Here is a 23,585-nt window from a genome sequence, read left to right as displayed (position 1 = left end):
AGCTTTTCGTAAATCGCACTGGTGTCCGTACAGCAGGCCACGTGTCAGCACGCCACATCAACAAATCAAGGTTAGGGTAGGGGTTAGGGTTTCTGATTTTAGGGTTAGGGTTTTGGGCAGATTTAGGGTTTTTGATTTTAGGATTAGGGTCTTGGACAGAATTAGGGTTTTTGATTTTAGGGTTATGGTTTCAACAAAATTAGGGTTTTGGGCAAAATTAGGGTTTCTGATTTTAGGGTTAGGGTTTCAACAAATTAGGGTTTTGGACAGAATTAGGGTTTTTGAATTTAGGGTTAGGGTTTCAACAGAATTAGGGTTTTGACACATCAGCAGTTTGTTACAGATTTCCACGACCTAAAGGAGGTAACCCGCTTTGTACGCCTTCCAAGAAACAATCAACCTCTATTGCAAAAAAATCTTGTCGTTTCTTTTCGAAGTCAAAACATATTCGACCTTCAATCATCATTCAGTTCTCTCAAGAAATATCGAGTAAAGAAAGTAAATTTCATCAAGTACAATCTCTTTGCCCTTTATTTGTCAAAGTCGCTTTCTCAGTCCGATAGTCAACCACGACGTTGTTCTTGTGGTACCAAGGGATTTCGAGGAGGACGTCATAACCTTCCTAAGAGCATTACGTAGAAGTCCTCATGCCCTAAATACTCTTGACATTGCAAACGAAGTTTGCCAATGATCGGTGTAAGGCAACATCCCGTCCGGGTGCCCGCTAGAACTGCCTCCGCCTGTCGGTGTAATTCCAAGTCCAGCCGCCAATTCAAGAAATGGGCCTTGGCTCCTTCATCAAAGAAAAATGAGGGCTTCCTGATCTTTCACTTTGCCCCAAGGGCGGCAAAGGTTTGTACTTCCATTGATCTGATTCAGTTCGGGCCCCACTCAACGTGGTACCAGTTGAAACCGGCCTGTTCAATCCAAAAAGGGCGGTAGACTTTACTTTAAACCTTGATTTAGCTTTCACCCATATTAGTCGTCTATTCTACCTGTACTTTCAAGACACAACAAAGGGGAGAGGGATACAGGCTGCTAGATTGCACCTGTATGAGTAGACCGACACCAGATTGGCCCCTAACTTAGGCGCCCCTTTCGGTATTTCTTTATTGTTTAAAAGAGGGAATAAACGTTGTGGTTCCCTACAAGCTGCCCCGCACAAACTTGGCTGAATTTCAACTGTTCCGGCCCGATTTCGGCAGCATAACTGTACTAGAACCCTTCACAGTCAGTATTCCCACGCATTGATTGACTTTCCCGACGCATACGGGCACTTTGCAAAACCTGGCGAGAATCTGCAGCACGCTGAATTCTCTGTTTTCGGCCCCGAAAATGCGCCAGATCACCTGTACAACGGTCCCCTCGCGTCCCCGAACCTCCTGGGGGTATTAGGGACCGTTTAGGGCCAAAACCCTAAACCTGCAAAAATACACAACAAGCTGTAATTTACTGTTTCGGGCTCCATTTCGCGTGCCGGTTGCATCCGTAGCAAGTCCTCGAGCTCCCGCACCTGTAGGGCTACTTGCCCTTTGAATCGGACGAGATTTCTGGCGTGAAACGGTGAAACCTCTCCGAATTCACCTGTACCTGCGGGGGGATTAGCCGCTAGCTAATCCAATACCTGTGCAAGAGGCTCTTGCCTCGGCAATCGCGCATGAACCCACACAACTGTACATTGGTCAATTGAAAAGCCCACTAGTGGGGCATAACATACTGCCATAGGGGAGAGAGAGGGCAGTGCGTAGCGTGCAGGGCATCACTCCTGGCACCGCACTGTACATAGGAGGGAAAGCAAGCACTCCATAGCTCTTAACCTGTGACAAAAATCTGCAAATGAGCCTCTCCCAGCTTAAAATTCAGCGCCACTTCTTCCTTGAGGAGGCAAGTGCACAGAAATGTGCCACTTGGCGCATTTACAAGCATTTTCCCGTTTCGGGGTTGCCGCCTAAAAATCTCCCAACCGGTTGCCCAGTTGACTTCACGGCAGAGTAAGAAAATGTTCCCCTTGTCATTCCGGAGGTAATGACGCAAACACATTTTCAGGTCCCAAAATAGCAGTTCCCTAAATTTTAGGAGATGCTGCCATTGTATCTTTCTAGGTCATCTGACCCCCTTTGTACACTGTAGCCACACCCAAAACTGAAATGTAGCCTCTGTAGCAAAGGATTCCACTTTGGCTAGTCAATGACCCCACTTTGGCTAACCATAGTCTTTGTCCAACCTTAGTGCTCTCTTGCCCTCAGGCCTGGACTCCCTCTGGACAGTTCCACACTAGCTATGCAATGCAGGGCAGTTAGATTTCCCGAGGGGTGTTTCCAAGAAGTGAAAGTAAATCAATAATAAGAAAGAAATCAACAAAAAGGATAGATAGTAGTGACATGCTGGTGACATACCCCCCTCTTGAAATCTCAAACGTCCTCGTTTGCATCTATGTCGTGCATGCTCCTAGTCAACACTGATGTATTCAACACCTGTCGACACATGTACGACACATACATGCTCATTGTCAACCCTGGTGTATTCAACACCTCGTCGACACATGTATTGCCTGCGTGTGAACCCTGTGCCAATGACATAGTGGTAGCTTCGCACTCTGCCATTGCTTTGAGTCACTAACTTTCCAATGACAAAATGGTAGCTACACATTTTGCCACTGTCTTATAGTACACGTTGGATCCCGTAACACTTTCCAGCATACCCAAACCGACAGTTTAAGAATGCAGTTACACATGTACTCTTTAATAGAAGCAATTACTGTATTCTTGACAAACTGACAAGAAATACTCACTTCTATAGCACTAAGCACACTTTTGGACATTCCATAAGAGCAATTGCCAAACTGACAATCTGTACAGCTCTAACATTCATGTAATAGGTATTTAATTTGAGTTCACTTTAAATACCCTGTACATCATTTCTTTCAAAAGCCATTGTCACACTGACAATCCATGTAGCTTTGAAACTCAAGGGGTCAAGGTAGGTTGCAAATCGAAGGCTTCAAGGTAAAGTGGTAACACAGTTGGTGACTCTGCAAGTTCACCTTCTTCCATCCACTTAGCATCCATTGGTGGATAGTTTCTGAACTTTACCAAGTAACGCCTAGCAACCTTGCCTTTCACTTTTCTTTCTTTATGTGCCAAAATCTGTTCCAGGACCAAGATCTCGTCAAGTTCCTCGACTTCCGGCTGATCTTCAGCTGGCATATCCTCTGGCACATCACCCACATAGGGTCTAAGAAGACTCACATGAAACGCATTGTGAATCTTCCAACTGTCAGGCAATTTCAGCCTATATGCAACATCACTGATTATGTCGCACACTTGAAAAGGCCCATAGTAACGCATGCCGAGCTTTGGAAACAATCTTTCCTTGCCCTTCATCTTCTTTAACCTTGCCTTTTCAAAGCATAAAAGCACCCAATCACCAAGTGAATATACCACTTCACGACGGTGACGATCAGCTGCTTTCTTTTGCTTTGTCTGAGTCTTTTCTAAGGCCACTTTGACCTTCTTGTACATTTCATCCATGTCCTGAACATACTTATCTGCTTCAAATATCTTGTCCTTTGTATGCAGTATGGGAGGAACTTTCTTGCCACCTTCAACTATCTCAAAAGGTGCCTTGCCAGTTGATGAATGCACTGCATTATTGTATGCATACTCCACCAATGGCAAATACTGCTCCCACTTTCCTTTATGCTCTAACACGTAGCACTTTAGCAGATCTAGGACAGTAGAATTTGCCTCTTCTGACTGCCCATCTGTTTGAGGATGAAATGACGAAGAGAATTTGAGCGTTGTGCCCATATTCTCAAACAAGCCTCTACAGAACAAACTTGTCATGCGTGGATCACGGTCGCTAACAATCGACTGTGGCATGCCATGATACTTGAAAATATTGCTCATAAACAAGCGTGCCATTTGATCTGGCTTTATCTTCTTCTTAACAGGAATAAAATGAGCCTGCTTGCTGAATCTGCAAATGATGGTCCAAATACCATCGTTTCCTGTCTACGTTCTCGGAAGATCAAAGATAAAATCCATAGCAATACTTTCCCATGGTTTATCTGGAATAGGTAGTGGTTGCAATAGCCCTGGTGCCTTTTGCCTGTCAAACTTGACCTTCTGGCAAATTAGGCATTCTCGCACAAAGGCATCCACATCCCTTCTCAATGTAGGCCAATAGAAGAATGTCTCAACCACTTTAATTGTAGCATCGATACCACGATGCCCTGCATACGGTGGGACATGACTCTCTTCCATAACTTTGCGTCGCAATGGCTTTGTGACACACAATCTACCATGCATCATCATGAACCCATCTTTGAGAAGATAGTGTTCATGACGTTGTCCATGCATTAGCTGCTCGAAGACCCTTGCAAAATCTTCATCATTTTCATACTGTTCCCTCATATCATCAAGTGCATGATGATAAGGAATCGACACAATTGAAATTTGTGGCTTCCTTGACAAGGCATCAGCCACAACGTTCTTCTTGCCTTCCACATGCACAATCTGAAAATGGAACATGGACAAGATATTTGCCCATCGCATATGCTTCTCAGATAACTTTGTCCGTGTCAAGAAGTATCGCAAGGTCTGATGGTCCGTTTGGACAACGAAATCTGCACCTAGCAGGTAGTGTTTCCAACTTAAGAGTGCATGAATAACAGCCAATAACTCTTTCTCATAGACCTGCATGGTCATCTCTGGCCCTTGCAAAATTCTACTCTCATAGGCTACTACCCTGCCATCTTGCATTAGCACTACACCAATGCTACTACCACAGGCATCACACTGGACCACAAATGACTTCCTAAGATCTGGCAACACAATGACTGGATCTGAAGTCATCTTTTCCTTTAAGAGATTAAAAGCTGAAATCTCTTTCTGTGTCCATCTAAAGGTGACTGCCTTCTTTTGAAGAGCATGTAAAGGTGAAGCAATCTCAGCGAAATTTCCGATAAACCTTCTGTAATAGGAGCATAGTCCCAAAAAGCTTCGGACATCATGCACCGTCTTCAAATCTGGCCATGACTTGATCGCTTCAACTTTTGCAGGATCCATTCTGACACCATCCTTTGAGACAATGTGTCCGAGAAAATGAATCTCTTCCAGAAAAAATTCACTTTTCTTTGCATTGATGAGCAACCTATGACTGCGTAGCTCTTTGAACACAATGGCCAAGTGATGCCTATGCTCCTCTTCATTCTTTGAGTAGACTATCATGTCATCAAAGAATGTACCAACAAACTGCTGGTGTGGACGGAAAATTCTGTCCATCATCCTATTGAACGTAGCAAAAGCATTTGTGAGACCAAAAGGCATCACTAAAAATTCGTAAAGGCCAAACGTTGTTCTAAAAGCAGTCTTGTGCACATCCTCTGATCTAATGCGGATCTGATGGTACCCACTCTTTAGATCTATCCTGCTAAACATAGCTGCTCCTTCTAATTTGTCCATAATATCATCAATTCTAGGTATAGGGAACCTATTCTTGATGGTATTCTTGTTCAGTGTACGGTAGTCGATGCACATAAGCCATGAGCCATCCTTTTTCTGCACCAACAACACTGGAGAACACAATGGGGATGAACTGGGCTGAATCAGCCCCTTTTCTCAAGATTAGTGATCTTTATTGCTCAAGGTTCCTTTTAGTTCTTAGGGAAAGAGAGCTTTCCATCTTATGGAGAGTTCTATGATCACGAACAAAGTGAGTGGATATTGTGCGTGCAAGTGAATGAGACTGAGAGAAGGAGAGAGAAGAGATACGACACCCGAGAGGTTGTAAAACCCTCCTCCGAAGGCCCCACTCTCGTCGACGAGAGTGGTCTACTTTGATTGCACAAAGTGGTACAATGCGTATGCAATTGATTGATGCAACTTGGACTATGCCGATGACGACGGCGATAACGATGACGATGACGATGACGACCTAAGGGCTGAAATCTGCAATCTTTTATCTGCTGAATTTCGGGACTGTTTCGGTGGCTGAAAATTACTGTTTTGGCTGCGTTTTCTTGGCTGAAAACGGGGGATCATCTGCAACCGTCTAGGGGCTGATCTGCTACTGCGTCATAGGCTGAAAACTGCGAAGATCTACTGCTGGTTTGGGCTGAGCATTAAAAACGCAGATGCTGTCCTGTTCTTGCCAAAAACGCCAGGCAGTTTGGGGGTCAGAAAACCAAAACGCTGGGCTTTGTGGCTGAGGTTCTGGCGTTAGTAATTAGCTGCAAAAACGCTAAGGGCTGAAGTGGTTCTGTCGCGGGAAACACAGAGAATGGGACTGATCTGCAAGCATTTGCTAACGCTAGGGCACTGTGGTCGATGGCGATCACCGCAAGAGAGGAAAACGCCAGGTCTGCTGAGTTGATGCAGAAACGCCTAGGGGAGAAGATGCAAAAACGCCAAGGGGTGGTCTGAGGGGGTACTGCTGAGAAGTTGCCTGTTGAGCGGGAAGCTCCTGCTGCCTCTTCTGCCAGAAAGTGTGAACTTTGGTTTGCTTATATATTAACTTAGCAAAATTGCCCTACCTACTTTTGTAGGAAAGCCACTTAAAAATAATAAGTGAAAATCCCAATAATAGGAAAATAGGCTAAATGCACTGGAAAATTCCCCTAACTGATGCTAATGGATTCTGATGGGAATTCCGATGGTCATGTTGTGTGCAACCGGAGGATATGCATCTATGCTAAGTGACTGGGCATGCACGGTCTACGAATAGACTCACAAAAGTGCCAGATCACTGCTATTCTAAACTGATCGGACTGACTGAACCCTGCTGTGGTGTAGCTTGTCCACGGACACATAGGGTTGGGATGTGTCACCTGACAAACTGGGCTGAATCAGCCCCTTTTCTAACAGCTCCTGTACTTGGCCCATTATCTCTTTCTGATGAGCCGCACTAACCCTGTACGGAGGCTTATTTGGTGGGCTACTGCCTGGCACCAAATCTATCGCATGGTCCTCGGGTCTCTTTGGCGGTAATTGAGACGGTAATGAATCGGAAAAACAGTCACTATACTGTTGTAAAAACATTGACCTTTCTTTATCTAGCATAGGTAAATTTGATTCATCACAATCTGACACTTCACGTGCAAAAACCAAGTACGCAGAAAGATGCTTTTTCATTACAGAAGTAATAGCAGAAGCTGATACAGTGGGAATAGACTCCCCTTTAAGCTTTACATCCAGAATGTGAGTCTTTCCCCTGCTCTGTACAGTGATCTTTTTGTTGTAGGCATCCATGATTCCCTGTACACGAAACAACCAAGGAATACCTAACAACACATCACATCCGTCCAGTGGCATGATGTAAAATTCTTCAGCATCTACATAGGACTGGATATGTAGGCGCAACTTTCCGATGATGGGTGTGTCAGCCTCTGTATGGCCAGGACATGCCAAACCTGCCTCTGCTGTATACCCCATCTCTTCAGGTCTGATTCCCAATTTTGAAGCCAATTCTGGGGAAATGAAGTTGGCTTTGGCACCTGCATCAAAGAAGATAAGCAATGTTTGATCCCTGACCTTTCCCCATGCTCTACAAAGCTCACTTGCATCTGAATTTGGCTTATCGCCCACCATATCTGGCACTAGACCTGCCATGGGCTTCTTTCCTTTCCTGTCCTCCTTGTCTTCAAAATCAACCGGCCTTTTCTTTGTAGGACAATTGTAAGCAATGTGGCCAAGCTGCTCACAGATGAAGCATTTGTTCTCTGTCCTCAGGACCTTCTTTTGCTCTTCCGACTTGCGAGGAAAACGTCTTTTCCATTTCTTCGCTGGTCCCTTTTCTGGTTCAGCCGTAGCTTTGTCTTTTCCTGCGTTGGCTAGCTCCTGAGTCCCTTTAGGAACCTCCTTGGGAACATACTTCTTCGCTGAATTTTTCTTGGATGATCCTTCCTTGACGCGAGTATTGAATTCACAATCCTCTCCCTTGAGCAAACCATTGCCAGTGTTTGCTACCTCGATGAGCTGCGTCAAAGAAGTGACTTTGGTCTTCGTGCAGTATTTCCTCAATCTTTTGGGTAGGCCACAACAGTATTTTTCAATCTGTTATGTCAATGGCACAAACCTATAGGAAGTTACTGGAAGTAGAGCTTTCCAAAACTTCCGATTATAGTCATCTAGATTCTTGCAAGTGGCAGCATTAAGCTGGTGCCATTCTGTCATGACATCTGCTTCAAAATCATCAGATAACCATGATGCTGCAAAAATCTGCTTGAAATAAATCCATGTGGACGGAGCTTGCCCTTGAAGCAATAAAGTTGTCCACCATTGTCCCGCATTCCCTGTCAAGAAAGTGGTTGCCTTGCGGACCTTTGAAGCCTCTGTAAAGTTTCCCCCTACATAGGCCTTGTCAAACTGCTGGAGGAATGAGAGAGCCTTCTTCCTGTCATCAAACCCTGTAAAGGTCGTGAAAGTCACACCTTTGCCACCTTCTTTGTACGGAGTTGGCCTCTCCAACAACGTTAAGTTGTCATAGGGTAGTGACTGAAACATGGGAACATTGTTAGGGTTCATTTGTGTTCCCTGACCGCAATTAAGTTGACCTGGAAATGCCATATTTGGCTACTGATTTGTTATTCCATCCATACCAAAATTTGCCTGCGGCATCCCAAATTGGCCCTGAGTGCTCTGAAACCCTGGTAGCATGCCCGTGACACCATACATGGGGTTAGGCATCATCGTTTGAGCACCCCCGAACACTGTTCCTGGCGTGTAAAACTGATTTCCAGGTGCATGACCAGCCATGCTCTGGAATACCGATCCACCTCAAAATAGCTAGGGTGTACTGAAGGTGGTGGGAAGACCTGTTGCATAGCCTGTAGATTGCTTCCCTGCCCATTAGAACCAGCTATAGGCTGCTGAAAAGTGGCTGGCTGAACTGGTACAGCTTGAAAGACTGGCATCTCAGCCACCTGTTCTTGCACCTTAGGCACAGGTTGTGGAGACTGCATGTTCTCCGTCAAGTGTACAGGTGTTTCCATTGACTGTGCAGTATGAATCACCTGTGCTCGAGCCTTAACAGGCTTTTGAATATGATCCAGTGACCCAACTTGCTGAGACGGAAGAGGAGGTTGCAGAAAGGCTAAAAACCTCGGGTTCTGCATTACTTGTGTGAACATAGCCACAACAGTAGCCAACTGGGTCCTGAATATATCATCATCCGTCTGTGGTGGTCTTGAAGACTCACCCACTTCATGTGTCTGTTGACCCTGTGAAGAGGAAACCTCTTCAGTCACATCGTTTGGTCTGTCAACCATAATTGCGATTCCCTGTGTCTGGTCTATGATCCCCTGTGTCTTCAAGCCCAACTTGACCAAGGCTCACTTCTATGGGAAAAAGTGATTTAATCCCGGGGATGGAACCATGAAACCAGCCTGTTCAATCCAAAAAGGGCGGTAGACTTTACTTCAAACCTTGATTTAGCTTTCACCCATTATTAGTCGTCTATTCTACCTGTACTTTCAAGACACAACAAAGGGGAGAGGGATACAGGCTGCTAGATTGCACCTGTATGAGTAGACCGACACCAGATTGGCCCCTAACTTAGGCGCCCCTTTCGGTATTTCTTTATTGTTTAAAAGAGGGAATAAACGTTGTGGTTCCCTACAAGCTGCCCCGCACAAACTTGGCTGAATTTCAACTGTTCCGGCCCGATTTCGGCAGCATAACTGTACTAGAACCCTTCACAGTCAGTATTCCCACGCATTGATTGACTTTCCCGACACATACGGGCACTTTGCAAAACCTGGCGAGAATCTGCAGCACGCTGAATTCTCTGTTTTCGGCCCCGAAAATGCGCCAGATCACCTGTACAACGGTCCCCTCGCGTCCCCGAACCTCCTGGGGGTATTAGGGACCGTTTAGGGCCAAAACCCTAAACCTGCAAAAATACACAACAAGCTGTAATTTACTGTTTCGGGCTCCATTTCGCGTGCCGGTTGCATCTGTAGCAAGTCCTCGAGCTCCCGCACCTGTAGGGCTACTTGCCCTTTGAATCGGACGAGATTTCTGGCGTGAAACGGTGAAACCTCTCCGAATTCACCTGTACCTGCGGGGGGATTAGCCGCTAGCTAATCCAATACCTGTGCAAGAGGCTCTTGCCTCGGCAATCGCGCATGAACCCACACAACTGTACATTGGTCAATTGAAAAGCCCACTAGTGGGGCATAACATACTGCCATAGGGGAGAGAGAGGGCAGTGCGTAGCGTGCAGGGCATCACTCCTGGCACCGCACTGTACATAGGAGGGAAAGCAAGCACTCCATAGCTCTTAACCTGTGACAAAAATCTGCAAATGAGCCTCTCCCAGCTTAAAATTCAGCGCCACTTCTTCCTTGAGGAGGCAAGTGCACAGAAATGTGCCACTTGGCGCATTTACAAGCATTTTCCCGTTTCGGGGTTGCCGCCTAAAAATCTCCCAACCGGTTGCCCAGTTGACTTCACGGCAGAGTAAGAAAATGTTCCCCTTGTCATTCCGTAGGTAATGACGCAAACACATTTTCAGGTCCCAAAATAGCAGTTCCCTAAATTTTAGGAGATGCTACCATTGTATCTTTCTAGGTCATCTGACCCCCTTTGTACACTGTAGCCACACCCAAAACTGAAATGTAGCCTCTGTAGCAAAAGATTCCACTTTGGCTAGTCAATGACCCCACTTTGGCTAACCATAGTCTTTGTCCAACCTTAGTGCTCTCTTGCCCTCAGGCCTGGACTCCCTCTGGACAGTTCCACACTAGCTATGCAATGCAGGGCAGTTAGATTTCCCGAGGGGTGTTTCCAAGAAGTGAAAGTAAATCAATAATAAGAAAGAAATCAGTAAAAAGGATAGATAGTAGTCACATGCTGGTGACACCAGTTCTGCTTTTATCTTTCCTTTTTTTCCGTACTCGGCTGTTGCTCTGTAACTCTCAAGTCTTCTGCTGGTTCTTTGAGGTCTAGTCCATCTCTTCCTGCGATACAGGTTCCGCTTTTCTACACTCGTCTGTCCTCTCGGCTTTCCTCCCTACCTAAGAGGAGAAGCAATATACCTTCATAAGTTCAGAATAGTCTGAACTCACGAATTATAAGAAGGAATAAAGCACTCATAAAACTATAAAAGCAAGGGACACACGAAAAGAAAAGGAAAACAAAAAATAAAAAACTAACTAACTAAATCACTTTGATTGCTTCGAAACAAAACTAGATAAATTATTAACTTAAAAATGTTTTCAGAAAAGGCATGCGTAAAATAAGTTGACGCAACTTACTTGGCTTAAAACAAGTACTCAACTTTAAGCAAAAAAAAGGATAAGACATCTTAAAAACTTAATCCTAGAAATCAAACTTCACACAACCACCTATAACGGAACGCATTCTTAAGTCCTCAGGTAAGCTAAATATGAAATTGAAAAATGAATACTACTACAAACCTACGAAGAGCAAAGAACCAAACTTGACAATATGTTCACTCCTTGTCCAAACAGGAAGAATAAGATTATCACCTTTATCATGCATAGCTTGGACAACAGCTATGACATCCCTACTCACGTCGTCAGTGCCCAAGAGTAGGTGCAGGTCTATATAGAGATCATTCATGTTTTGAACGTACTCTACAAAACCAACGAGCTGAGTTTCTATCACCCTCCGGAGGTGATGGGCATACTCAGCCATGATAAAGGCTAGCAATTGTCAAGCTATAGTGAAAATACTAGAAGCGCTAAAGATCAAAACAACAACATAAGGTGTTATTAAGTCAAACAATAAGTGGGCTTTTTAGCTCCCCACTTCTATTGAATTTACTACTGATTATCTTGAACATTCCAAAGGAAGAAACACTAAAAATAAACTTACTACGATGCAAAAATGAACGAACTTTTTTCATGATTCTTTTGAATGAGTATCCTTTTTCAACTAGTAAAGAAATAAGATGGCAAGATTGAACAACAAAAGTAGATTTACTAGAACAAAGACGAGAAAATCTAAATAGTTGAGAGCAAATGACATCGTACTTAGCTAAAAGAGAAATGTTGGAAGAAATGTGAGGCATGCGGATGATTTTTAGATTGGCATATTCTGGTTCAAGGCGCTTATCATAGATATCTACTTCTAATCCCAAGGGAGTCTGAAAAATCTTAAGGTCTAAAAATGCACAGCAATCACTATTTGTGGTACAGTTAAGTTCACAAAACTCCTTGGGATAAATCCCTCCGCCTACAGAACTCGAATTCAAGTACATAAAATCTTGAAAAGAAGGAACGTCACGGACAAAAAGATCATCTACAAAGCGTCTTACATTGCATAACTTGTGCAAAAATATTGGGCAAGTGTTAGCAAGGACAAGACGCTCCATAAAATCAAACTCATAAGTAAAAAGATAAAAATTAGCAAGAAAAACAGCACAATTGGTGCCCATAGAGGAGAAGCAATGGCTACATGCCATCTCGAGTGAATCTTATCAGTCGGGTAATTCTTCAGGTGTCTCGCCAATCTCAAGTCCTTGGAGTACTTAATCAATCTGTTCACACATATGCCAATCTGCAGTTTGACGTTTGTACTCCGTTCTGGCAAACCTGTCCGTTGAAAAAAAAGTTGCCCGAATCTTCATTCTTTTCTTCAGTTCCCGCGCCGGATTTTCAACTTTTCTTTGCCTTACCACTGAGAGGTGTCATCTCTGTCAGATTCTTCACGAGAAACCATGTGTAATCTGGAATTCTTTACGGCTTTATGCCCTGTAAGACAGAGTGATGAAGATGGGAGCGCGTCGGATGCGCGATGTATGAAGGGTGGGAGTGGATAATAAGTCCAGGGTCAGGACATGATGATTCTTTCACAAAAGCTGTATGCGCTGCAAAAAGGATCGGATCCTCCGTAGAAGAAGAATCTTTCTGTGCTCTGATACCATTGCAACAAACTTGGATACCCCAAGTCTAGATTCTATCGCGACACAGCAGAGACTCACTTCAAAACAGTTCACAAAAGACGACACGGCCGGGCATAGTTCCGTGCCAGGAGGTATTGGCCACAAAGATTGGCGCACCTTTCGATATTTCTTTTTATATTAATCTTGGTGCAAAGTACAACTGAGCCCACGGGTGCTTGCTCTCAGACTATGCGTCTAGATGCTCTATAGAGCGAGCCCCCACTTATAAAGAGTTTACAAGGGATGCTAAAAGCATAGCCCCAAAAGCTTTTTAAAAAAAAAGTAACTGTTCCAAAATCAGAGTTTGCTTCGATCTTGGGAGCTCTTGCGGCGACCCCTGGAGCAAAGACAGCCTACTTGCACGGAGGAGCGCCTACGGCAGCCCCTTGTCTGGAACCCCATGGTTAGCACTCAGAGAGGCCACTTGGTTGGTAGTCGGCCTCATGTTTCCTGGGGTCCCATGGCAGCGGGGCCAGCGCGCTCTTTAGGTGACTGGTTACAGTTCTCAGGCTTGTCAGAGGAGGTGCAGGGTCTCCAGCTACTACAGGGCATGAGAGGGGTGCAGAGCATGTGCCAGGACATCTCAGAGGCAGTTCCAACTGAATGACTCACGCCTCTCGAGCCAGTAGCACCCAGTTGGATGGGAGCCTTCACACGACTCGAGGTTCTCATCTCAGTCAGGGCCTGTTCACAGACTGTTCCATCCCTTTTCTTCGAGCTTCAGGGTGGGGGACGCTTCCAACAAAAGTCACTTAAAAATAATAAGTGAAAAATGTCAAAAATAGGGAGGATAGGTCTATGCACTGTAAAAATGCTGTTGATGGGATCTGATGGGAATCTGATGGTCATGCTGTGTGCAACCAGAGGATATGCACCTAATCTAAGTGTTTGGTCATGCACGGTCTGCAAACATTCACAAAAATGTCAAATCACTTCCTATTCTAGACTGACTTGACTGAACTGAACCCTCGTCATGCTGTAGCTTGTCGCCAAGATCGGTTCTTCGTGTTGGATCGAATCTTCCTATGGGGGTTCTATGGACCTCGACTCGAAAGCCAAGCTCGGTTCTTCGTGATTGATCGAATCTGCAATGAGATTAGCTTCACTAGAGAAAGTATCAACTAACACATCATTCTAAATCACATCATCTTGATACAAATCATCTGTTGGGGTAGAGGCTATGGGGGACATAGTTACCGGGGAACGCCCCCTAGCCCCCGTTCCGGGGGGCAGTTCCCTTCCCGAACGTTCCGAAACGTCCTGGAATGTCTGACGTTCCGGGTGGCCAATGCAAACCGGAACGGCCGTTCCGGAACGTTCCGGAACGCCCCTGGACCGTTCCGGAATGCCCCTGGAACGGCCACCAGCTACAAACAAATTTGGCAAAAATTGAAAAAATTGAAGTAAATGTTTGGGCTTCTTTTGAAAGTGTGCGAGGCCTCAAGGACTCATAAAATGCACCCCCCTCCCCCTTTCTCTTCACAAGCTAATCCTCAAGGCTCAAGCTCTCTCCCTCTCACTCTCAAGATCTCTCCCTCTCAAGACTCACTCTCTCAAGGCTCAAGGCTCAAGGCTTCAAGCCTTCAAGCTCTCTTCCTCTCCCTCCCACTCTCTCAAATCTCTCCCTCTCCATCTCTCTCTCTCTCTCTCTCTCTCTCTCTCTCTCTCTCTCTCTCTCTCTCTCTCTCTCATCATCTAGTCATAGCAAGGTTGAATGGTCTTCAAAACGAGTTTTCTCTGAGTATTAGAGTCAAAGCACTCTAATACTCCTTGTATTTAAACACAAGGAGCTAAAAATTGCACTATTTGGGTGTTTTTTATACCTCCCGTTCCGCGACGTTCCCGTTCCGGACCCCTAGCCGTTCCCCCATTCCGCGGGGATCCCGTTGCCGTTCCCGTTCCGCGTTCCGGGTAACTATGATGGGGGATGCCGCTCGAGAATCACCATGGCTAGGAGCGTGCAGAGATGATGAGAAGAAGAAGCGAGAGAGAAAGGGAGAGAGAGAGTCGACACGCTGAGACAAGAAAAAATACACTATATTCTCTTTTGCGAAGCCTTACATATATAGGAGTCTGGATTGATTTCGACCATCCTTTATACATGCAATGTCCAGTAGCCTTTGCATGCTTTAAGAGTATGTTCCCATTTGGGCTTGACACCCAACAATCCCCCCCTCAAGCCCGAACTGGACAAACCCTCTCATGATACCTCGAGTTTTAGGTTCTCTCACAACCAAGGATTTCTGGTGTATCCATAACCTGGTGCTAGGTGAGTAACCCCCCCTTGAACAGATAGGGTGTAGGTCAAAAAAAGTTAGCTACCAAAATGGAGTTTTTGGTTCACTGCCAAACCTTGGGTTTATGGTGTACCCAGTAACCTCATGAGAGTGCAACAAAAATGGGCTGAGAACTAATAAAAATTGGGAGGTCTTACCACTTATCTGTGTGGTAGTGTCTATAACCCGTACAAATTTTGACATGGCATGACAATAGTTGACAATCTATAGGCTAAAATAAGGCTTTGACTGAAAGTTTATGATGGTTTTGACAATATATAAAAGCTGACAAAACTATGACACTAAAGGTCGATACTTTGTGAAATTTTGTACCACAAACTAGAAGCAGATCTTTATTTGCTGCATCTGTTGATATGCCAAGTGTCTGAAGCAAATAGTTGACAGAATCTTCACTAGCTTGCTTTCTTGATAAGTGTTGATTTTGAACTCACCCTTTTGCTTTTCTTCGACAGCTCGTTTGAAAAACCTTGCTATAGATTTCACAAAGATGTGTGTGCTCCGTGAGAATCTTAGTTGCTGCCAATCCACCAACTCGTATGATCCACCTTCACAATGTCATTTGTACTCATTTTTGAGTGTGCATTGACTGTTGTCGTCGCCCTTGAGCTGCTGCTATCACCACCAAAAGAGGGGCAACGTTTTGAGTTTTGATACCGAGCAAATAGTAGTTTTTAAACCCAAAAACAAAAGCTTGTTGCCTTTCTGGAAATGACTCCTTCAAGATCCAATAAAATTGACCAATATGGCTACTAGCAAACACCAAGTGTGTGAATGAGCTCTTCAAGGGATTGAATAAGTGGATGACTAAATCACTAGTGTGAAAATAAAAGAAAAATGAGTTTTGTATCTCTCTGTAACACAGAAACAGCGCAGACGACAGATGACGGAGCTTCTGTGTAGCCTGTACAGGCAGAGTTGGAGGCTCCTGTAGTGTCGAAACTTCCATCTCAAGCCAGGGCGAAATGAATGAGACAGCCCTCGTCAGATTCTATGCAGGTCAATCGTGCTCTTTCCCCTTCACAGGCGGCCTGTCCCACACGCTATGAGCACGGCCTTTGAGGCTCTGATACCAGTTGTTGGGGTAGAGGCTATGGGAGATGCCGCCTGAGAATCACCATGGCTAGGAGCGTGCAGAGATGATGAGCAGAAGAAGCGAGAGAGAAAGGGAGAGAGAGAGTCGACACGCTGAGACAAGAAAAAATACATTATATTCTCTTTTGTGAAGCCTTACATATATAGGAGTCTAGATTGATTTCGACCATCCTTTATACATGCAATGTCCAATAGCCTTTGCATGCTTTAAGAGTATGTTCCCATTTGGGCTTAACACCCAATATCATCATGCTTGTGAGAAAACACATCTTGATCATGCAAATCATCATGCTTGTGAGAAATCACATCTTGATCATGCAAATCATCATGCTTGTCATTATCATTCAAATCATCATGCTTATCATAACCATTCAAATCATCATGCTTATCATCATGCAAATCCTGTGTGTCATGATTTGGAGAAGAAGAGACTGAGAGAGTCTCCTGTTCCCGAATCTCTTACATCTGTGCCTACACTTGAGAAAAGAGTCGGAACATCTCTTTCATGTGCCGGGCGCTCTGTTCGGCCGCCAAGCGCACTTGCTCACGCTCACGCTCCAAGTCGGCCTTTCTTTTTTGCTTTTCTTAATTTGGCTTCCAAGCGGTACTTACGCTCTATGGCTGCCACTGTTTCTTCGTAGTCACAATCTATGGCTGCCTTTCTTTCTTCGTGTTCTAACTTCCTGTCCATAAACAATGCGGCAACTCCTTCATAAGAGAGTGTGCAATCCTTGGCGAAGATGGGAAGGGGGAGGGTCAGAAAAACCTCCTGGTGGGGAAAATTCTTCTTCGCCTCTCTCATGCTCATCACCTCCAAGCGAAGTATCCATTCCGCTTCGAGTGATGACCATCCACTGAAGTCGTGGGTTCTTGTGGTCTTGGGTTCTTAAGTTCACGAGGAACTTGGGTTCTTGGGGGTCTTGGTTCTTCAGGTTCTTGAAGATCTTGAGGGTCTTGAGGGTCTTGAGGTTCTTGAGGTTCTTGCGGTTCCTCTGTCGCTTGCAATCTGTGTTAGAGAAGGATCTTCTCTTCACCCGAATTCTTCTCTTTCCTGCGGGCGCACCCCTCGGCGGTCTTGCGCTCACACCAAGGTTTCTTTTTTCCACCTCACGTCGATTGGCCGGCCGCTAAGTGCACAGTCCGCTCTCAATGAGTGAAAAGAGGCACAAGGTGAGGCTGGACAAGCCCTTCTTTCTTGGGTTTCCTGTCACTCTTCAAAAACACGATGAGGAATCGACACGCCCAAGTGGACTTGGGTTACGTGCGACCTCAACAAGCAAAAACAATTCCTGTGGTTCTTGTGGTTTTTTCCTTGAGTGATACAGAACATTGCCAAAGCTCTGATACCAATGTAAGGTGCAGCGGAAGTGAAGGTTGAAAATTGCTCAAGATGAGTGCTCCGAACTGTGCTCAAGGGTTCCTTTTACTTACGGAAGGGAGAGCCTTCCGTTCCTTTAGTGAGAGAGTGCAATGGACACAAACAAAGTGGATGAACACTGTGAATGAAGGTACATGAAACTGAGAGATAGAGAGAGAAGAATACGACACCAGAATGTTGTCAAACCCTCCTCCGAAGGCCCCACTCTCTATGGCGAGAGCGGTCTACTATGATTGCACAAATCTCTACAATGCTTGGACTTGCCGACGATGTCAACGACGATGAGACTAGCTGAAATCTGAAAATCTTTATCTACTGAATTCTGACTCTATGTCGATGACGATGTCGATGGCGGCGATGCGACGACGACGCGCTAAAAATGCAGATACTGAAATCTGCGTTTTCCGGGCTGAATCTGCAAACTTCGCGGGATCTGACCGTGCGGCGAGGATCTACTACGGGAAGGTGAGATCTCCGAGGTTCGGAGGTTCTACTGCGGAGTTTGATTGCTGCGTGGATAATTTCAGCAAGTACACTTGGGCTTCATTCTTAAAAGCTGAAGTCGGAGGCTTTCAGTTTCATTCAAAATTGGAAGATGATGGTTGAAAAGGAGAAGGACTTGCACGTCACATGTTCGCCCTCGAAGGACTTTGCGCAGTGGTGCAAGTCAGAGGGCATCCAGCGCCAGCTGACTACTCCTTACACTCCTTCCCAGAAAGGAGTTGTTGAGTGGAAGAATCGGACTATCACGGAGAGGCTCGTGCGACGTTTGCACATGCTTATTTGCCCCAGGTTTACTGAACAAAGATGTGCAACACGGTGGTTTACATCCAGAACCGTTCTCCTACCCATGCTTTGCAGGACATGACTCCTTATCAGGCTTACTACGGGCGCAATGTCACAAACCGCTAACGTGTCAAGCCACTGAAGAACGGAGCCGACTTGCACGTTCAATGGGGCCCAAGTGACAAAGGAAATAAAATAAAGTTGGACCCTCACACACACACACAAAAGACTTGCGCAGAAACTGATGACGTGGCAGTTGTACAGACAACCCGGATTTTTCGCTGATAGTGCAAACGTGGCAGATTTCCGTAAAACGCATTGACAATGCTGACGTGGCAGTTGTACGGATTTACGCAAAATACGCCGGCAGATTTTGGCGCTAGTACTTTTTGGACCACATGCTTTTGTGTTTGAAGGCTTTTCATGTAAATTGCTTTTGGGCCTAGGGCCTTTAAATATGAGGCCATGGGCTCATTCTCTAGCATGCTTCCTAGAGAAGGTGCAAGGCATGGAGTATCGGCTTGTACTGTGTTGATGCAATATAAAGAAATACCGGAACTTTCTTATCACTAAGTGTGGCAGATAGGTTACCCCAATTCCCTCGAGTAATAGGTCTTGAGTTCAAGACTAGACGGATAGATGTTTAAAGTCCCTTGTGATTGTTCTATGATAATAAAACGTATGTTCTCTCCCCTCTCTCTCTCTCTCTCTCTCTCTCTCTCTCTCTCTCTCTCTCTCTCATGAGAGAAGGATGTGAATCAGAGAAAACCTGAAAGAAGGGTCTAAGTAAGCCATGCCACTGGTGGAACCAAAATAAGGGACGCGAGACTTGACACCAGGCGCATTCTCACAAGAGCCAGTTTCAGGATTGTAAGAGAGACGAATGCGTTCAGCAAAGCAGGTGGTGAAGGGGGGGAGAATACCAGGCACATTGAGCCAAAGCCTGAAGAAGCCATCCTCGTTCTCCTTTTGCTCTGCGCGTTGCTGTTTGAAAATGGTGGGGAGAGAGAAGGTTGCAGGACGGCAAAGCCAAGAAGAGGGCCTGTAGCGAGGGGTGAGCTTTGCTTCCAGCTGGTTTCCGCCCGCGCCCGGGATCAATATGACGGGAGCCAGCTGCTTGCTTACTTTCACCTGCTTCTTCATCGCCGTGGCAATACTGGCTTGGGGAACGCCTGCATTGCCTGCTGCCCTGCGCCACGCACATTGCTCACCCGTCGGGCACGCGGCGAGCATCATCGACTGCAAGCGGATAGGCCAGGATTTGACGGGCATCTACCAATCCAAGCGCTTTGAAAGCGTCACACGACATGCAAGAGGATGTGAGTGGAATGGAACAAGTCATAAAACTAGAGTGCTTCGTTAGCCGCGTTTGAAGTAAAAAAGAAAAAGAAATCAATAAGTTATATGATTTGATGCTATTAATTATGTTTAAGATATTTATATCGGGAGGAGAGAGAGAGAGAGTTTCTCATAAAATCCTGTTAGATTTTTTTACCTGGGAGTGTGTTTAGGAGGTGTACCTCGCAAAAAATCACAAAGAGGATTGGAGTTTTATCAAGCTCAATGTTCGTAATCATACAAGACATCAATGTTATTAATTGTTTGTTGTTCCATTTTTATGTTTCATATAAAAAGAAAACATGCAAGTCTCCTTGCATGGGAGAGTTTGCACATTGCTCCCCATTACCATTCCCACGGAAGTGTGCAAATTTCAATGTGTTTGTTTCACTGCGTTCTTAGCAATCAGTAGTAGAATGCGGTAGTTGTTACTCACCGCTCGCTCAAATATCTCGTGTTTGTAAATGTGCAAGAGTTGGGTTCAAGCTTCTTTATGTGTCGGCTGCAATGAAACATAATAACATTAGAAAGGTATGAAAATTAAGTACACTAAATGAAACATTTTTTTGACTATAAACATTGTATAATAAAAATAAGAATTAAAACAAGTTGTGAGTATTTGTACCAATCCAAATACAATGCTATTTCATTACAAAGATTTATCCTATTTCATAATGACTGGAATGTACGCAATTATTAATCTTATCATAATTTCTTGTTGTCTGGCGTTGAGTCCACATAGGAAGCTGCTCAAGCACTTCTTGTGCTTTTTCAAGCGTATCACATTTGGCGGGGACGAATCGACAAAGACATTGCCAAGCACGCCTTTGACTAACAATAACAAGTCGAGTTTTTGTGTCTATATCAGCATCTTGCACAGAGCCACATGCCTTCAGGATGCATGTGTAAGTGATTGCATCTGGAGAGAGGCTCTCGTTTTGCGCATCTACTGAAAGCAGACTAGAGATTTCTCATCTGGGGAAAATCATGCAATCAATGCATTCCAAGAACCCACACTCCAGAAAGGAAGCTAGAAAAATCTAGAGCTCTCTAGCCATGCTCTTGTGGTCCGTATCTTGTGACCAATGTATCCCAAGAGTCCACACTTCAGATATTCGGGTTCGAGCGTAGCAAAGCAAAGGACAATGAGCATGATTGTGAAGTTTTTGGCGTAGAGGTTGAGGTCGACCCATCAAGGGCTGGACTCACCGTCGCCCTGCGTGGGCTGATATAGGCTACTATCTGACCCAAGATGGGTGCTGCGAGCATGTTACTTCACGTTTGTTTTGAGAAGAAAATTACACTCTACAAAGCTCTAGTCTCTTCGCTGTGCTTGTGCTAATCTGCAACGCTTGCAATGGGCTATGGTTTAGGTAGCTTTCTTTGGGGATTGAGCAAATTTTCATCGAAGGAATGCAGAAGCAGCTGGTTATTACAAGTTTCAAAACTTAGGATCTTTGCATTCAGGCTGCAAGCTGTTGTTTCCATTTGCTGTGAGTTTTTATGTCCGCGTCCAGCAGTCTGTGGTTCTGGTCTCTATTTGGTCAATGATAATCGCTCTACAATTCTGGTCATTCACAGGGGTTTGAAGAGCCAGGTTGAGGGAGGCGAGGAGTGCTCTCTCACCCCCTTTTGCATTGAGCATTTGTTGCCTGCAGTGGGCTAAGAGATTTCTCCGCTAATCGGAGGTTTTTGCTGGCTTCTTTTGTTGATGTATAGCTGCGTAGCCGAGCTGAATATTGCGAGTTTATGCAAGTTGGATTTTGAGCAGTCGTACTCTCCAACAGAAATTGTGCGGGCACCTTCTAAGGGCTATGTTTGTGAAGCCGCCTGGTCTCCATACAGCCAAAGCATGTTGTGCTTTTCTTGAGAATCTTGCTGGTCTTTTTGTGTGGGTCTCTGACCCCTAGTTTTGTATGCCAATTGGGGATAACATTGTATGAGCTTGCGAGCTCTTGCTTGCATTTCATTTTGGTTGCAGATCCCGTGTAGGCTCTACGAGCTGAGGTGAGTAGACCCTCGCTCGATTTCTATCATTTTGTATCAGCTTTGCTGGTGTTTTCAGCCACTATAGACCCGGCCATAACTTTGCTCTTGGGCTCGATTGGAGCCCCGTGTCCATTGTCTTGAGTTCCTTGTGTGGTGTATGCTCAAGGGCTCTAACACTTATGACCAGACTTTAAAAATCTTTTGATGCATGTGAGAGTCGATGCACAAAAAAAGCATGGATTGTGGTTTCGCATCAGCTATGAATAGTGTAGAGCTCGTTTGCCCCGTCGATGTTCGGCACATCCCACTACAACCAGCTAGAGCTTGTTGGCCCTGTCACTGTTAGTCATATCCCGCAATCAATGCCCTAGAAGAGACAACATTCTGGACATGAAGGCAGTGCGACATGCTTTCAAGACAAAAGCATAGGTGATCGATTGCATATGGATGGATCTCATCGCTTCGCATTTGCTGAAAACAGCCCATCTTAGCATCTTACAAATTTCCATATGCCTTCAAGATGCAAGCACAGGTGATTGCATCTACATAGATATGCTTGCTTTATACGAAGAGATATGATCGCTTTGAATCAGTTGAAAATAGACTAGAGCTTCCTTGCCCCGCTGATGTTCGACATATCCCGCAATTAGTGCGTTTAAAGAGGTGGCATTCCGTACAAGAAGCTCCTTCACCTCTTTTTGTGCCTTCTGAAGAACGCCTCTTCTTTTTTGTTACGTGTGTCTTCAATTGAAAGCAAGAGTGCCAAAAATCCACTCATGAAGCTTAGGAAGAAGCAATATTTTCTACACAAATACAGACACATATTTGGAAGATCATGATGAGGAGTCAAAGCTTTTATTTCCTATCCAAACTGTAAGACAAGGGTTACTAGGGTATCAGAGTCCACCATCCAACCACCCATTATATAGGCAAGCCCCTGGCCCTTTTCCCTAGTTGGACTCCCCGTTCCACACCGCCTAGCCCGGCCCTGCCCTTGTCTAGTTCGGCCTTGCCGGTGTCCTGACATTACTCCCCCCCTTAAGAAGAGTTTTCGCCCTCGAAAACAAAAGTGGGAAACTGCTTCTTAAGAACACTACATTGTACTGGAAACCCTGGGTGTTGCCTTTGCAATCCAAACCTATTGATTGGAATCTACAGAGTCAAACCCCTTGGTAGGACCCTTTGTAGAAACTGCTCAAGTAGCAGGTAACAGTAATCAACATTGTCAACCGTGTACAAAATGATTGGAATAAACTTGAGAAGTTGAATTCGTTCACTACCGCGTGGTATATTGCGAACTTCTTTCCTTGAGGGTAGAACTAGAGTAGATCAAACCATGATCCTCCATGACGAGGGGGTGATTTAGCAATCATTCGTCGGGTCTTACCCCAAAACTGTGCTGCCACTGACACTCATAGTGCTATAGAGAGAGCAGGATATCTACACAAGTGAAATACCTAGCTCATACGGAGGGCCATGCTATTTCAACTGATTGCTGCATCTGTACGCTGTGTTATAGATGTGTAATTTTAGGAAAAACTCAACTCCATCGTTGCACCAAAACATGTAGTGCCTACGAAATACCCAAAAGATCTGTAATGGCAAGACTCTTGCTTGGCCAGTAACATCAATGGGAACTCCAAGGGATAGATCTGTTCAAGCTGGAGAACAATCACCCAAGAAATACCAGCCTTGGGTCTTACCCTAGGTCTAATAATGGCTCTTAGCATGTGTGGCTCATAGCCGTTATGCAAATAACAAATGAGTGTTCAATCGAAAAACCGATGAAGACAAAT

General features: G+C 45.0%; 1 protein-coding gene across 2 annotated transcripts in view; it reads right to left on the bottom strand.

Annotated features, from left to right (window-relative positions):
- The window catches only part of LOC147460382 (alpha/beta-Hydrolases superfamily protein), a 38,419-nt gene extending 18,623 nt beyond the window's left edge, over nucleotides 1-19,796 (bottom strand). The window contains exon 1 of one of the 2 annotated variants that reach the window (XM_086511472.1): nucleotides 19,386-19,796. In XM_086511472.1, the coding sequence (XP_086367598.1) occupies nucleotides 19,386-19,734 (349 nt within the window). In that variant the 5' untranslated portion in view covers nucleotides 19,735-19,796. Of the gene's footprint in view, nucleotides 1-19,231 lie in introns of both variants that reach the window. The other variant, XM_086511471.1, reaches the window with a different exon arrangement.
- Nucleotides 19,797-23,585: the final 3,789 nt, after the last annotated feature.

The sequence above is a fragment of the Adiantum capillus-veneris genome, chromosome 4, assembly GCF_014529385.1.
Source record: "Adiantum capillus-veneris isolate H3 chromosome 4, ASM1452938v2, whole genome shotgun sequence".
NCBI lineage: Eukaryota > Viridiplantae > Streptophyta > Polypodiopsida > Polypodiales > Pteridaceae > Adiantum > Adiantum capillus-veneris.
Note: the sequence above shows the minus strand (reverse complement) of the source record. Positions and strands in the feature narration are given on the sequence as shown.